Here is a 17,046-nt window from a genome sequence, read left to right on the forward strand (position 1 = left end):
CGTATCATTTATCAGGGGTATAACCTTGGTTGCCGAAATTCCTGTATAATCATTATTGTATTCCATTAACACCCGCTCGGTACACACAAGTTCTTTCGTCAGCAGCTTTGTATTTTGAAGTTTTTTTTGATTTAATATGTCTTTAGAAAGAAAATACAAAACTTTAAGCTATATAAAGCTTTTAAGAGTTAATATACCCAAGATTATCAATTACTAATAGCATCCACGAAAGGAAACACTCATGTTTTACGAACAGTATGTGATTTCTCTATTCTGCATGGAAAGACTGATATGAAATTATATTCTGCTCAGAGACAATGCAGAACCTGCCTTGGGGGGCAGATATGGAACTTTTTCTTAATTGATTGAAATTTTTTTTCAATCGTGTATGAGTGCTGGGGGGGGGGGTCCCCCCCCCCGGTAGAATCACAGAATTTCTGGATTCCAAAAGTGTGTGTGTGTGTTGGCACGTCTGTTGTTGTATTATTTTGAATAATCATTATTATTTCTGTAGGGGAAGCATGGCTATCTAGTTTTTATTTTTGTGAAATATTACCACATATGCGGGATTCCTTCAAGTGAGTTGCCCTGTGTGGCCGTATCTGTCCCACACCCCTGGGGGCGACTCTGGTCAGTTTAATCGAATACTAAATATGTACGTTTAATAAATAGCCATGATTGTTTGCAATGCATTTATGGTGCAAAAATAAAAACTGAAATAAAATCGCAAAACAAAGTGGGTCCCAGAGCCCTGTCTGTTCCTACCCTGCCTTGTGTGAGCCATGACATCAATTCATGACCTCTTGGGACAATCATCGGTCCACTGAACACATATAAAACAGTCTGATGCCTGATCGAGACATATTATGTGAAGCCTGTGGAGAAACCAAAAATTTCTTATTTTTTTCTGCTTTTGTAACAAAGGTACACAATTTCTAAAGCAGAAATTGTGTACCTTTTCAAAAATAGTGACAATGAGATCAACAACCAATAAAGATTCTGCGTCTCTGTAACATTTTAATTTTGCTTTTCTCTTGCCTATATGGCTTCCATTTTATTAAGACATGCTTCTTGCAGCTGGACGTCATCTGTATACTGAATAAAATGCTAAAACACTGTATCGCTAAATTGTGAACAATAATTCAGTCTCCCTGGCCTATTCCTGTCCCGAACTAGTTTAAATATAAATTATGAACATTTTTCCAAGAAATGAGTGTTTTCTAATAAAAATCACCATTTCCATCATAGATAAATACTAAACAGACTTTATTAAATTAAATAGTAAATTTTTTGCTTCCATCCAAGCCCAACCCCCTTACTTTTAGAACCAGTTCAGATAGATAATAAATATTCATCATTTTTCCAAGAAATAAAAGGATTGGAGATTGATATAATTTGACTTCCTCCCATCCAAACGACAAAAAACGTGCACGTGGTCAAAAATTCTTTCCATTTCACCAGGTTTTTATCTAAAAAATAGACTAAATATTCCTTCCATTTCCGTGTTAGATAGTTCCTTCTTAAATAGGTTTCCTATAATGGAAAAAACATTAATTATCCAACAGACTATTTTTCTGTTCCATTTAAGACAGGTTTTTGTCTTGTACAGTGTTCATCTTATACAAGTTTCACTATATTAACGCCAAGGCATAATATTTTAGCTTTGGCTTAATGCATTTAATTTATTTTGTATAATTTTTTTTTTTTTTTGAGAGAGAGAGAGAGAGAATCCTGTTTCTTCAGTTATGGTGATTATTCTAATTAACAGTAAATTTTTCATGCGAATGAATTTCGGAAATTTCAGTTTAATAAATAAGTGAATGGATTATTAAATCTATCTTTGTAAAAAAAATTTTAGATGAATATTTTTTTTTCCCCCTAGATCATTCTACTTCAAGTGCAGATATACAGCCTCTAACACCCGACAGTTGTTCTTCTAGCAGTTCATCTACATCGTCGTGTTATTCAGTTGGGAATTTTTCAGATGATACCTGTGTAAAAAAGGTTAGTGATGTGTCACTATTATTGTTTATTACACATATTATTGTTACATTACATAATTTTATTTTCTAATGCCCCATGTACATCAGTTTTCATTTGAAAGAATTTTAATGAAGTTTAAAAAAAAGAACCCTTTAAAAAGAGCATTATGAACCTTATTAAAAACATTATGAACCTTATTAAAAACATTATGAACCTTATTAAAAACATTATGAACCTTATTAAAAACATTATGAACCTTATTAAAAACATTATGAACCTTATTAAAAACATTATGAACCTTATTAAAAACATTATGAACCTTATTAAAAACATTATGAACCTTATTAAAAACATTAATGAACATCACATACTACTATCCGCTTTCTATACTTGAATTTTTTGATTATTTGAAACTTTTTTAATTTCCAAAATCACTATTACGGTTTGGCTGCATGTTCATCTACCAGTCTGATACATTACATTTCAAATACTTGGTCATCCTGATCATCATTTGCTTTTCCAGCGTGGCTCAGGTCTTCGACCACCTGCTTATATCTCTTTGTTAAGACGGAGCGGCAAGCCATGTTCTGGTTAGGAGGAGGAGGTCATCATTGCAGATCAATAGAGATACATAAATTTTTTTTTTTAAAAATCGAATTTGTGAGATAATTCCAAAAATTTCCAATTTTTGGGGTGTATGTGGTTTATTAATTTTTCTTTTGCTTAGTTTGAAGGTTCAAAAACTTGTGTCAATGTTTTGAGTAGTCATTAAAAACTTCTATCTGGATAGAAAAAATTTTGTATTTACTACTTCATGTGGTCTTGGACTATTTATTGTATAGTAATTACATTCATCATTTAAAATTATGGTGCATATATTGTGTATAGGTTTACAACAGTTTGCATAACAAAAAGTTGGATACATAGGCTTATATTAGATTTTGGGACTGATGCTACCCAATAGCATTCATTTGTCTCCTGTATTTTTAGGACATGTGCAGAGGCATAAACACAGCTCTGCAAAGAGCTAGAAATGAAAGTCCTTCATTTGTCATAAACAATCTGCTGGCATTAAACAATAAAATGTAAAAAATTCCTTTTAAAAAAAGGACAGCATAGTAAAACCATATGGTTCACCTTGACTTATTTACATTGGACCTGATAATTTACAAATTTTGCTCTGTACTTTTGGAAGTCATCTCAAAGGAGTGTCATTCTTAAAAGAAATCATGTCTTCATAATTTGCTATGCATTGTTGAAGAGAGTTGACAGACTGGACTGTCAAAGACTCCAAAAAAGAATGTAACATATATTGTGAGAAGAGAAAAAAGAATTATCTGTGGTGGTTAGTATGCTGTTTTGGACCAAATTGTTTTTGTTACCAAGTCATTTCTATCATTTTGCTTTAGCTCTAGTCAATCTTATAGGATACCACTGAAATAGTGCTATGAAAAAAAATTAATTTTAAAATTTTTGTAAAAAAAATAGAATTCTTTTTCATAAAGCTATGATTATGTTGTTTTGAGAGGTGGGGTATCCCTCGTCCTACTTTTTCTAATTTTTTGAGTGGGAGTCCTACTTAGTTATAAAAAATTTCAAATGGAGAATTTTGCAAAAAAACAAGTGATAATTATCAAACAATTCCTGTCCTATAAGTTTAACCCTTTTGTACCTACTATACTCATTTCAGCACAGCGAAGATTAGGCCTTGCATAATATTTTAGCCTTGCAACTAGATTTTATATTTATGCTGTGTATTTTAGCACATGTAAATATGCAGAATTGGCATTGAAAAAATTCTTAGAGCCATTTCTGGTTTAGAAATGAACTCTTGAAGCCTATTTATTTTATTAGGTCTATCTGTGTGGGTACTTTTGTTTTTCACCTTATATTATTGATATTGTATTGTATTTTCATGCAAATGATTCTTTTGTAATTGATTATTTAGATTACAGTTTAATCTGAATAACTGACACAATTCAATTTTGTTTCACTTCAACTTTTTTTTTTCCAAGCATGTCATCATATTTTGCTGTCCTCAATTAAGGACACTGTCGTCTAGTGTCATACTTTCTGTGTATGTATTTTAAAAAAGTTTCTTAGTTGGTGCAATTTCAACAAAATATCCCAATATCAAAATAGAATTTAAAGCGCATCAAGGTGGGGGCGCAGGCTCGGTCGTAGAAATTTTGCTGCCCTCATGGTATGATTGTGTTTGAAAAGAGTTTTCTTTCTTCACCTCAATACAATAAGACATTCCCAAAATGTGGGTTTGCCCCCCAGGGGTTCGTGAGATAGAAACATCTTGGTAAGAATTTTAATTTCACCTTTTGTTTAATATGTTTTTATATGACAACCATATTTTTATGGGCATCTTTTTATCAGCCACCTCGTTGGGCATTTTGTCTGTTGTGGCATTGTATTTGTATTTGAATAAAAAGGCAGCAAAGCTATTTTTAATGGTCACCTCCTCTTATATAGTCAAATAATTATTGAATTTTGGTTAAAGAGTTACAATTAGAATTCCCTCTTTTAAAGTTGCCCCTCTATTACGGACAAATTTTTTGTCCGTGCCTGTGACCTCAAAAGAAGGGTTTTACTGTATATCAAACCGAGAGCTTTTTTCACATATGTATGATATATTAATCTGCATCAATAGTAATCAATATTTGTTTATAATTAATCTATATGTTTAAAAATTATTTGATAACAGATTGCAGTGCAGTCACTTTTTATTTTGAATGAAATTGATTACAGCATCTCTAAGCTTTGAGAGGGGTTAAATTTAATTCTTGAAAAGTGGGAGGTCCCCTGTGTCAAAAAAAGTTTGGAAACAAACACAATAAGTAATAAAATGTTAAAATAAAGCAAATTAATGAACATATATGGTATATATAGTTTATTCATTTAAACACAGAAAAATTCAATAAATACAAATGACGTATAAAGCTCTCGCCTAAAGTAAATAACAAAAATTTTATATAATCATTTTTTTTATAATCAACAAACCACATATAGGGTTGAAGATAAATAGGAAAGTGGCAATAAAATTCAATTCAAACACTTGATAGATCAAAACAAAAACGAAAAAACATAATAATAAATTTTGAAAATTTAACAAAAATATCAGTATGATTTTTCAATTGGCTAAATCTTTGTGATCAAATTTTTGCAAATATTTACTAAATAACTAAAAACTTCAACCTCAAAAAAAAATTATTTTTTTTTGATGGACTATCGATAGGAGTGTCAATTCCTTTTGTATGTGAAGAATTTACTTTTACATTGAATTCTTATATCAATGGTATCGATTCACGAAGTTTGAGCAACTAGGAGATTTAATCATCGGTGATCAAAATGAAAAACGCGTCCCAGCAGATTTTAAGGAACACTATCTGGGCGAATGGTGTGATATGGTGTCTCCAAGTGAGCTATCAGAGAAACTAGATAGGTTCGATGATATAAAGAGGACTCTGAAGTGCCCTTCCCTAGTGACCAAATGAGGACTTCAAGACTGGCTCATCAAAGTCAGCGGAAACCAGAGCCTTCAGGGTGAGTTCCTTCTCACCTATGGCGATGATAAATTCAAATATCAGAGAGAGTGCCGCAGTCACTTGTTATGTATGTGGAGCAGAAGGCCATATAGCAAGGTTTTGTGTTGCAAGAGGCCAGCAAGAGCCATTGCGTAGGGCCCAGGCGAACTCTATCCAGACAGAAGAGGGGGGCATGATTGAAGAAACCCAGTCCTAATAGCATGTATCACTGTACTGGCAGCTGGTGTTGGTGCAAGCATTGACACACCGCAGTGAGTTTGAAATGTGGTCAGAATACAATAAGAGGCATAGTCGATTCCAGAGCCCACATCTTAGTCATTAGATCAGATTTGGTTGAGATCGATGACAAAGGCGAGGGCAGAATAAAGATCAAGTAAGTATTTGGCAAAAGCGAGATAGCCTCTCTGAAAATATGCATGATGAAGAAGAAGTCCAACAGCGATTTTGACATACCTAATGAAGAACTTGAAGAAAGGATCATAGTCCAAGTCGAGAGCTACTTCACCGACTTCAACATCATGAAGAACAAATTCTTGCTGAAACACATTCGGAGGAACAAGGAGGGTTAAATCAGTTTTAGGTTAGTCTCATCCTTCAGGAAGGTCAAGAGACTGACCAAGGACTGGAGGGTCATCCGGTACTGTCCCAGGAACTCGAACAAAGTCCAGGTCAACGGAGAAGGTACTAAAGTGCGCTGGATTGTGCCCATACTGGCTTTCGAATAGACCAGATGTGCTAAAATGATTCTGGTTCGCAACATACTGTCCGAAAAAGCGACACCCAAGTCTGTGTTGCAGTTTATGTCAGAGCACGGCGGAGTTGTTGACGTAACAGTCGTCGATCAAGGATCTAAGATATCAGATTTCTGCATGAAACGCGGCCTCTATATCAACTTGGACATGGTGAAGAAAACGTTCACCCTCGTCAAGTACAAGACCCATGAATCCACCCAAAGAGCGATCGTAAAGAAGGTGTCGACGTCGCCAACAATAGTGTCAAGGTAGCACCTCTCCTCTCAGACATGTACAAGACCAATCGGGACAAGTCAGCATCTGAGAGCAAGGTCTCGCAGCTCAAGAAAATGAACTCGAAACGATATGACGGTGGACATTCTGTGAACAGGAGGAAATTGGCACTGAAACGGTTCCAGTATATGCAGAGAACATCCAAGCAATCGGACTGGCGTTTGTTTTTGTGTCCATTTGCCAAAGGAATCAACAGAGGAATAAAGGCAGGGAAAGGTCATCCCTCACTCATGCCAGTGACAACCACCACCCCACGAACTCTTAGGTGAACAAACATTATTTGCCGTTCAAGGGTGTAATGGCCGCCTCCACAGCAGCTGCCGCTGCTCGATACAATGCTCACCTGCCAACTTTATAAACAATTTGCATGCTTGAAAAGGTAGTACAGTGAGAAGATTGTAAATTATTTTTGTCCCCAGAAGTGAATATAAGTAATTTTTGTGTGTCTGTGTTAATCAGGAAGTCTTATGTTATAACTAATAGTTCAAATAATGACCACAAATATAATTTAATACTGCACAGTATTGTTACCTTACCAGTGCCATGTGAAATCATCTTTTTGCAGGCCAGTTGTTGCCCCCCCCCCCCCTGCTCTAGACAAAGTATTTAAGTATGAAAAATATTATTTTTTTACAAAGTGTTTTATTCATTTTTTTATTATCACAGTGGACGCTTGTTATAACAACCTCACATTATTACAACCATTCCATTACAATCACCAGTAGGATAAATCTGAGATATTTTCCTATAGTGACTATCATAGCCTTTGACAGGACAATGGGGGTTGCTATAACAAGTGTCGACTGTATTATGGATGTTTGTTTTTCTCCAACACAATGCGAGTATACATATTGTATATTATCACAATTATTTCATCTTTTCTTTTCTTTTTTGAAGGCCGATAATCAAGGTTTGGTCCCACCAATCACAATACGTTCTGTGCCAGTTGCTTGTTGCAGTACTGATAAAACTAAAGTTTATATTGGTAGATCTGTCAACATCAAAAGATCTTATGAAATATGCAAAGTAACTTCGGATGATACAGAAAAAAAAGAGGGGGATAATGATGGTCATTTTAGTTCTGAGGGCATTAGAGACTTTGCAGCTTCTCCAGAATTGTTGGACAATGATTCATCATTTGATAACAAAGGATATACTCCGCTTAAAAATGTTGAACTGTCAGTTTGCAATACTGGGGAACAAGATGTTCATTCCTCGGGTTGTTTGCTCATGACCGCCAACAATTCATATTCTTCCTGTAATCTCATTGAAGAAAATATTCTGGGTAAACAAGTTGAAATGGGGAACGATCCTGATGGGATGCAATGTGATTTAGTTAATGAAACAAGTTGTGAAGATTTATCAACACCAAATGATTTAAATGATGAGGAAAATTCTCAAACCACAAAGCCTGTTCAAGGTGAAGATTTTGTTCATCGTGAAAGTGAAAGTCTCTCCAACTCAATTTGTGCTGTGGGAGCTACATTGCAAACATCAGAATATTTGGAGACATTTGAAGCTGAGAATTCAACTAAAATATCTGATTTGGACAGCAAAATCATAGCTGAACAGCAGAAAGATATTAAAAAGTCTAATGAAACTCTGGTAAACATTGAAAACTTTGGAAATAAGTTGGACTCAAAAGAATCAGACAGCAAAAAAATAGAATGTTTCATTGAAGTCATGGAGGATCAATACGTAAGTAATTATGCAGGACACATAGGTAACAGGGTGCATGGCATTTTACTGTCAAATCGTTGATCTTAGAGTCATACTTCGAATAAGGAAAAGTATCCAAATTTTAGAGGTGGGACGAATATTCGGTTGTTATTCAGTGTTCGGCCCTTTTGCTGAATATTTGGTTCTACCAAATAATGCTTAGGCATTCAGCTGAACATCTGTGCAAAACCAAGCACAACAAATTAATTTTAAAAAATTATAATAATTGGAATTTTTCTTATAAATTAAAAAGTTATTGATTACATTTCATAATCAATAAATTTGCCTAATTTATTGATAAAAAGCCCTATTTCCCGAAGGAGGCAATAGAGGCAAAGGACATCTAGAGAGGAAAAATATGAAAATAAGTTCTAAATTTTATGATGCATTATTGGTTGAGAATGAATAATGGTTGGCATTTTCTGGATTGAATGTAAAATTGTAATACGTGTTGGAAAAAAATTGATTCAGTAAGTAATATTTAAATATGTTACTAAAATTATTAGATGTCGAGGAGATATGATCGAAGTGTTCAAAATTTTCAATGAGATGGATAGAATGGACCATGAACTTTTAGTACACCGCCAATCGACTGCTTTTACAAGGGGACACCAGTATCGATTGGTAAGGGACAATGCAAGGTTATGGTGTCGCAGGGGGAATTTGTCTCTAATAGGGTTGTCAATAAATGGAATAGCTTACTCCCGGGGGTAGTAAATTGTAACACAATTGGCACGTTTAAAAAGAAGTATGATAAACATGTTGGGGTAAATCGAGAAGCTATCCATACTTAGAATAAGACAACCATAAGTATTCTTATCTCGATGATATTTTATATCATCATTAAATTTGATTGTCAGTATCATGGCCATAAAAATCTTTCAATTACCAGTTTTTTCAATATTTACTTAAATAATTAAATGCATGATTAAAATTCAATATCAATCATTTAAAATTACCAATAATTTTCAATTTAAAGCATTAATTTTATTTGTAATGGTGATTTTTTTTTGTATCAGAGAGACTGGCAACAACTTTCTTATTGGGTTTTGGGGCACACGGGGACTGTATAAAATTTAGTTTTTTTTATTTTAATAACAACACAACTTCTTGCAACACGAATGACTTATCGGAGTACTACATGTGATTTGGACTCTTTTTCTAATTGGAAGTATGCCTCTAGGATCAATGATTCGCCAGTAAAATGTCATGTACCCTGTTACCTATGCGCTTTGTTTGTGTGTTGAATGTGTCATTGCCATTAAGATTAAAAATATTTTCTAGATTTGTAAGAAACTCAAACGGAAAATTGTATGCTTCAGCTTTGATAGATGTGAGCTGGTGTCCCTTATGAGAAAGTCTCTCTGCGCAGGGAGCAGACAGATCTTATACATGTGTGATACTTATATAATGCAAAAATTCAGGCGTTTGCCATTTTCACTTCAACATGGAAGAGAGACGGGAGCACCACTAGAACATGAAACGTGTAACTCTGACAACATGAATGCATTAGGACCACACATATACACACCACCCTTACTGGCATATACTGATTCGTTAAAAACTTCCCAGATGAATTTTTAAGAGCTGCATGTACAGTTAAGTGCTAGTAATATAGTCAGGAAAATACTGGCAACTTTAAAATACAGTCTGTTTTAGACAAATAGTTTAAACATTATGACTAAAAAGAACTTGCCAATGTTGAAAAAATTGAGAATAAAAAATGTTAGGGTAAAAGTTAACTGGGGAAAAAAAATCTGTTGATTGGCAGTAATTTTTTGAATTGGCTGTGAAAGCTAAAAACAAACTTTTAAAACTGTGTAAGCATTATTTATTTTGGGAAATTATAGTGAAATAAATAACGAATAGAGCCTGGAAGAGTTTAGGCTCAAAAATGGTTGAAATAGGCAGGCAAAAAGGCACTTAAAAAAGACATTTATAATTAATAGAAAAAATTAAAAGGAAAAAATAACTGAAAGTAAAAAATAACTAAGATTTTTTTAAATGGGATCCGAAAACTGGGTATAAAATCTTGGCTACACTCAATTTTCTGTTTTAATAATTGATTATGATAACTGCATTAGCCAAGTGATAGTATTAAATAATGATGTAATGAGAATATCAAATTAACTTGGCTAATTTTGATGCTAAAAAAAGTGTCCCTTAACCCTTTGACTACTAACAGGACATATATTTGCCACAAAGAAGAAAAAAAATCCAATTGCTAAATTTGTGACTTATTTTGTTCATTTTCACAGAATGCTGAGGTTTTTTGTATAGTCAAAGGGTTAAGATTAGGTCAGAGTTCAATTCAAATGGATACTTAATATTAATTATCTAACATACAAAATAGTGCTTAATAAGCACTATTTTGTATGTTAGATATAATAATATTATATCAAAACAATACGTAATGGCATATTTTTCTCAAAATTTTCAAAGATTAAGCTTTGTATTTGGTTGGCCTTTTCTACAGAATATGGTCAGTAATATGCAGGAATAACCATAAAACAATGTTGAAATGGACATTTATGGCTGGAAAAATTCAAAAAAGTTGTTTTTCCAAAAAAAAAGAGTTTGAAAATAGGCAAAAAAGGCATTTCTGGTCGAGAACTTTCGGGCTCTCATAATAAATTAATTAAAAAATGAGGAAAATAAAAATTTCAGTAGAATTCTCCTTTTAGTCTTATGCAATTGAATAAATAACATCTTATCAGAAATATGTGTTATGTCCTGCTAGCAGAGCATGAAATGCTATTTTCAGTGTCATTATTAGGGCTCGAATTTCATACAGACATGCCATATTTTTTTATGACAAGTCATATTTTGTTCAATTTCGAGATATTGGGCACTTTAAGCATTTTTGAGCGATTGGTCATATTCTAGGAATTTTCAATTGATAGATAATTTTTTTTTCTTCTTATCGAAAATTTTAATCTATGGACATTTTTTTAAAGAGATGTATTATGCAATGAATTCTTGTTTTTTTTTTTTTTTTTTAACTTTTGCATTTGGAGTAGTCACTTTTCTGTTCTCTGAGGATCTTTTTGCTGTTTCTGAATGGCACTCTCTAAGCACTTGCAAAAGATGTTATCCATTCTGATACTCTAAATCTTCGTGTCCAATGCATTTTCATCATGCCTAAACGCAGGGATTTTTATCAGGAGGGGCAGGTTTGGTTTAGCCACCCACACCCCGTTACTGCGAAACTCCAAAGCTTTGTAACAATGTTTTTTGCACACACATCATATTTTGAAATAAAAATCACTTTTCTAATTTGTTCCCCTAAACTTGCCACTTCCTCAAACAGCTTGGTAGTTTCCCCCCCCCCCTTGTCTCTTTGTTTAATTCTAGCGCTGTCTAAAGTCAAGTATTCAGAGTAAAGGGGTTGCAGAATTTTTTTCAGGACTTTGGGGAGAACATTTTCAGCACTGATGGTAGCAACTGTGTGGTCATGGGTGCATCGTGAGGGATTTGCATCACGAAGACTTTGGTTCAAATCGCACCAGTGGTAAAATGGTTGTTAGTTGAAGTTGGTTTTCTGTCGTTTTCCAGCTTCAGGCAATGAGTCGATCTGCCCATTGAAAAGTCTCGCAATAGATCCTACAACCAGGGTCGCAACCAAAAACAAAAATTGCAGCACTAACTTCACTCACAATATTAGATATGCAGTCAGACCGTTAGGTATATCAGGTATCAGAACATATCACGCTTTTAGTTTAACTCACATCTGAAAGCGGATAAAATGGTAGTAAATTGTGCCCAATGACAATAGTTACAGTTGTGCTCGGTTTAAAATAATAAGGACCACAATAGTATTACACTGTATTTTATTTTGTTAAATATGTCAAAAGTTCCAGCACTAATTTTGTATGCAGCAACATTAAAATTAAGCTTGAGAAGTAATCAACGAGATTGCAGAAACTGCAGTCTGCTTTATGCCTTCAAATATTGCTCTATCTGGTAATTTTTATTGAATTTGTAAGAAAAAACTTTGCAAAGTAGTTTCCTCAAATACTTCTTAGAAGAAATTATACAATAGCAGTTTTTTTTAACATTTAAAATGCATCTCATAAAATTCTGGGTGAGTTTATAGTGTACCAAAGCAAAGAACAGTTGTTATGCGTAAGGTAGGCATGGTTTTCATTTGAATCTGGTGAGAAAATTTTAATTAAAATGGCAAATTGATTAATTTTTTAACTTAAGATAAGAAACGATAACTGGAAAGTAAGAAATGAAAGAATGGAAAAATTTTGGAAATACCTATACCTACACTCTAATGTTAAATTGTTGCCTCTCAATACAACGATTTCTCTACAATGATATTTTTTTCTTGGTCCGCAAAGTATCATTATATCGAGATTTCACTGTATTTGTGATTTTTACAGCAGAATCTCGACAGCAGTAACTTGACTAGTGGATGACTTGGCCACCTTGGTAATTTGATATTTGAAGGGTTCGGCCAAATAACAGTCTATGTGGGTTTTTTAAAACTTTAGAAGAGACGTAATAAAGGTCATCGCTGAATTAGGGAAACACCTTTCCCTGGAAGTAACATAGACCATTAGTCCTTTGACGGTAACTGAAGAAAACAATGAAGGCAATGGCAACATAGACTGTTGTTCCAATTATAGAACTCACAATTGCTGCTATGTGAAGTGGCATAGCAACAACATTTGTTGATTTTAGCAGGAACTTAATAAAGGAATGTGTAACGGAAGCTAAATAAACGTTATAAAGTCGACTACAATTTGTACTATGTTGCCATGACTAATTTTTATAAATTGCTCGTGTGTTAGTCACTTTTAAAAATTTGATGACATAATTATTTTTACACTTCTTTATTTCACAGTTTTGTTTTTACCTAGTGATGTTTGTAAAAGATTCTCTCTCTCACAAACCCCTCAAGCTGGACCTGTAGTCTGTGAGTCACAGATAAGTGTGAATGATATAACTGAAATTTTTGAGTGAGGCTGACATTTAAGAAAACAGTGACCAAAATTATGGTAGTTTCTGATCAGAAATTGTTACAGTAAATTAATTTTTGTAGAAATGCTATGGGATTGAGGAAAGAGACTTTTCTCGATGTATTACGGGCTGCAAAAAATATGTCTCTGTGCTAAGAGATTATTTGTGATTGTATGTTTCTTTCAATTAATATTATGTATAAATCAAAAAACATTATTTTTCTTAATTTTTTCCCCTCTTATTCTAGGGTGGTGGTGTTCATGAAGATTTTAATGCAAATAATACAAGTGAAAAGGCAGATTGTGCGTTATCAAATGATACCCAGCCCATTCCCAAAAATTGCCTTAATGAAATCTTTCATGATGATTTCAGAAAGTCAACCAATACTGTGCCCATCTTTTCACAAAAAGTTGAAGATGCATTTGTATCCAAAGAACTGGAATCTGAGTCTGCAGAAGTTCACAAGGTCCTCGAAGATGTTATTGAAGATACAATAAATAAGTGTGTTAAAAGTCATAACATTGGTGAGAAAACTTTTGAAAAGGTGGAAAGTAAGAAGATGGAAGAGCAGCATGCTAAAGACATAGTCATGGTATATCGTTCTGTCAGTGTGCCCTTATTTTCCAGTGATTCCGTTAGTTTCAGTGACACTCATTCGACAGAGATAAGAAATTGCTCATCATCAGTTCCATCATCACCTTCCTCCATTTATATCAATAAAGAAGAACTCATTGACAAGTGTAGTTTGCCATCCATACCATCTGCACAAAATAATAAATCTTCCTATCACCCACAACTTCTTAACTGTTCTAAAGAGACCAGTGGCTCCATTGAAGTTTATTACAAAGAGAAAAATTTGTGTGACACACCTATTGCATCAAAGGTAAGCTGTGAGCCATTGACAGCATTGTCTGAAAGCGTGTCTGACAGAACTTCTCCCGCTCATTCTACACAGTTGCCTGTGCCGAATGTTCAAGTAATACCAGAACCATGTACCACGAGTGAAAAGAACTCCCAAAGCGAAATAGCTACGAATGATGCATCTGAAAATATGAGAACAGATCTATCGCACTCAGTAGAAAACAAGCAAGATGGCCTTCTACTTGTTACTTCTGTCTCCACGAATGCATCTATCGAGCAGATTGAGAGAGAATTTTCTGAGGTAGAACATGAAGCGTCCTCTCAGTGTTCTTTACCACTATCAACAACATTCCAAAAAGAGATTGTTGATAGATCACTGTTTGATCATATGCTGGATCAACAAATAGCTCCTACTGTTCTGCAAAGAAATTTGCAGAGTGAGGTGCCAAAAATATTAACGGAATCTGTGGAAACTGATGCATCTCCTACACAATCTGTAATGTGCATGCCTTCTGAATTTATGCAGATAGAGCAAGGGTCAACAAACATATCACATGATACAGTGGTGAAAGATACGGTGAATCCATCATCTGCAGCAGCAGTAGCATGTGGTGAAAGTAAAGTTCAAAATGAGCAGGTCCTACAAGCATCATGTGAATACATAAGACAAGAAGCTTCAACTGAAGAAACTATAATGACATCATGTTCTGAAAGCAAACAGGTTGAGAACACTCAATCAGAAATTATGTCGGAAACTCTAAAAATTATGACAGCGAAACCTCCTACAAGCGCAACCTTTCAAAGTTCACAAATACAATTGGATACACCCAAAGAGAGGCAAATCACCCAGAATTACAACGTAGGCCAAATTTCGGGTTGTGAAGGCTTGGGTGTGGAAATTCCTGATCTTTCTCGCGTTCTGGTTACACCCGGTCCCTCAGGATTAACAAATGAGTCCCAAAATAATCTGCCTAATATGGTTTTTGAAAATAAATACAAGAACAATTCGGCAAAACACGTAGAAGAGAAACTAAACATTCAAAAGGCAGAATGTGCTAAAACATGCTCTGTGTCGGAAAGTACAGAAACTTTAGAGAATAATATGTCATCATTTCACGAAGATAACAAGGAAAATCCAACTCAGAATAAGATTAAATATTCATCAGATCCATCCTATGCCGAATATCACGTTAATATAGCGCTGAGTTCATTACCTGAAGGATGTACTGGTGGAAACGGGGATATTCTGCCAAGTCATGCGGTTTCTGTCGTACCAGCAACAAACCAACTTCCTGTAGCATCAGGTGGCATCACTTTCCCTTCTTTTGATGATATTTCTACTGCAGCGGGAACTCCAGCAGGTGACACTCCTCCGCGCTCATTGCTTCAGTCCAGTCCAGTGATAAATGGGGCATCTTCAGGCATTGATTCCATGATCAGTAGTGGTGGTAGCAGAGATAATGGAGAACCGCTGCGGCCACTAAATGGTACCAGTTGTGCTTGCAATTTGAAAGCAATGGTTGTGTGTCGCAAGTGTGGTGCTTTCTGCCATGACGATTGCATTGGACCATCCCGTCTGTGTGTTATTTGCTTGATTCGGTGACCCACTTCAAAATGAAAATATAAAATTAGGATTTCAGTGCATTTATGTACATCATGGTAGCCATTTTTCGCTGTGATTTTTCATTACCAAGGTATTTTTCCAGTTAAACTTGTACAGAATGTTTGCTCTTTTTCCCTACTCTTCCTCATGTAAAACTGTGTTATTCAGAGCAATAAATTTATCCATCTTTTAGCTATTTTAATTTCATTTCACACTAAGGCAATAATAAATAAAGTTCAGAATATTGTGCAGTTGTCATAATCCATCAAATTTTCCTTTCAATAAAGGGAAAAAAATCATTATTCTGAAGTTAAAAGAGGCAAATGATATGAAGCCAAAGGTGATATGCAACCATGTGATCATCAAAGAGAGGCATTACAAATCACAGTTTGAAAGAACAGATGTCAAGTAAAAATTACTGTTACAACTTTAAAATTAAAGAACATAACACTACTCGTGCCAATTCCCAAACTTCATAAATCTGTCGTTTTTTTAAGGACTGCAAAAAAGGTGACCGTATAACCCATTTACCCAGGGCATTCCACTATTTTGGCAATCCTGAATTTATAAAGATGTCCAGTTTTTCCATGTAGTTTCGAGCGAAGCCTATTTGAATTTCTATTATTCACTGAAATAAAGGATTATAGAATTATTTTTCTAACATATAAATTAAATAATAATTGTAAATATTTCTCATATATTTGATATGCAAAAGTTTTTGTTTTGTACAATTCATTTAACCATAGGCAGAGATAGACGTGGAAGTCTGGGGGGGGGGGCAAGATGATGATGATGCCAATTCATAAATACATTAGATCAGTCGACTCCACCTTTGACGCTGGGCCCCCCCCCCCCCCAGTATCTCCGCCCATGCATTTAACACTAGTAGGGTGTCTACTAAATACCAAAATTCAGTGACTTTTTGGTGACTTTTTCCATTTGACAAAATGAGCCATGCTGGACTGGTTTCTGATATCAGTGGTTCCCAAATTGTGAGTAGCAACCACCTAGGGGGGGTTTGGGTTAATAAAATAGGGGGGTCCTAATGAAAGGGGAAACGCGAGTGAATTTACAAAAAAGACTCAATTTTTTTTTAATTTTTAAAAACTTTAAAATTTAAAGTTGATTTAAATACAACACCTTATAGGAGCTGGACCCTAAGGGCTTAAGACACATCAGCAACCCGCAAAAGCATAAGGGCACATGTCCACCTTCTGCTCTTCTCTGCGTATGGTGGTAATTTTTTTTAATCATGGTGGGGGAAAGGCCGATCGTTTCTATCACCCCCCCCCCCCGTATCCCTACTCATGAATTCAACCAACTTTGCGAGGGC

General features: G+C 34.7%; 1 protein-coding gene across 2 annotated transcripts in view; it reads left to right on the forward strand.

The window, feature by feature from the left end:
* Asx (transcriptional regulator additional sex combs) overlaps positions 1 to 15,905 on the forward strand; it is a 72,044-nt gene extending 56,139 nt beyond the window's left edge. For both annotated transcript variants that reach the window (XM_089255322.1, XM_089255324.1), the window contains 3 exons: positions 1,883 to 2,004; positions 7,460 to 8,260; positions 13,497 to 15,905. In XM_089255322.1, coding sequence (XP_089111448.1) covers positions 1,883 to 2,004; positions 7,460 to 8,260; positions 13,497 to 15,713 — 3,140 coding nt within the window. In that variant the 3' untranslated portion in view covers positions 15,714 to 15,905. The remainder of the gene's footprint in view (positions 1 to 1,882; positions 2,005 to 7,459; positions 8,261 to 13,496) is intronic.
* The last annotated feature ends 1,141 nt before the right edge of the window (positions 15,906 to 17,046 follow it).

This window comes from Pholcus phalangioides, unplaced genomic scaffold (assembly GCF_987345545.1).
Source record: "Pholcus phalangioides strain wild (caught in Gottingen) unplaced genomic scaffold, Ppha-v1.0 ptg000042l_1, whole genome shotgun sequence".
NCBI classification, from domain to species: Eukaryota; Metazoa; Arthropoda; class Arachnida; order Araneae; family Pholcidae; genus Pholcus; species Pholcus phalangioides.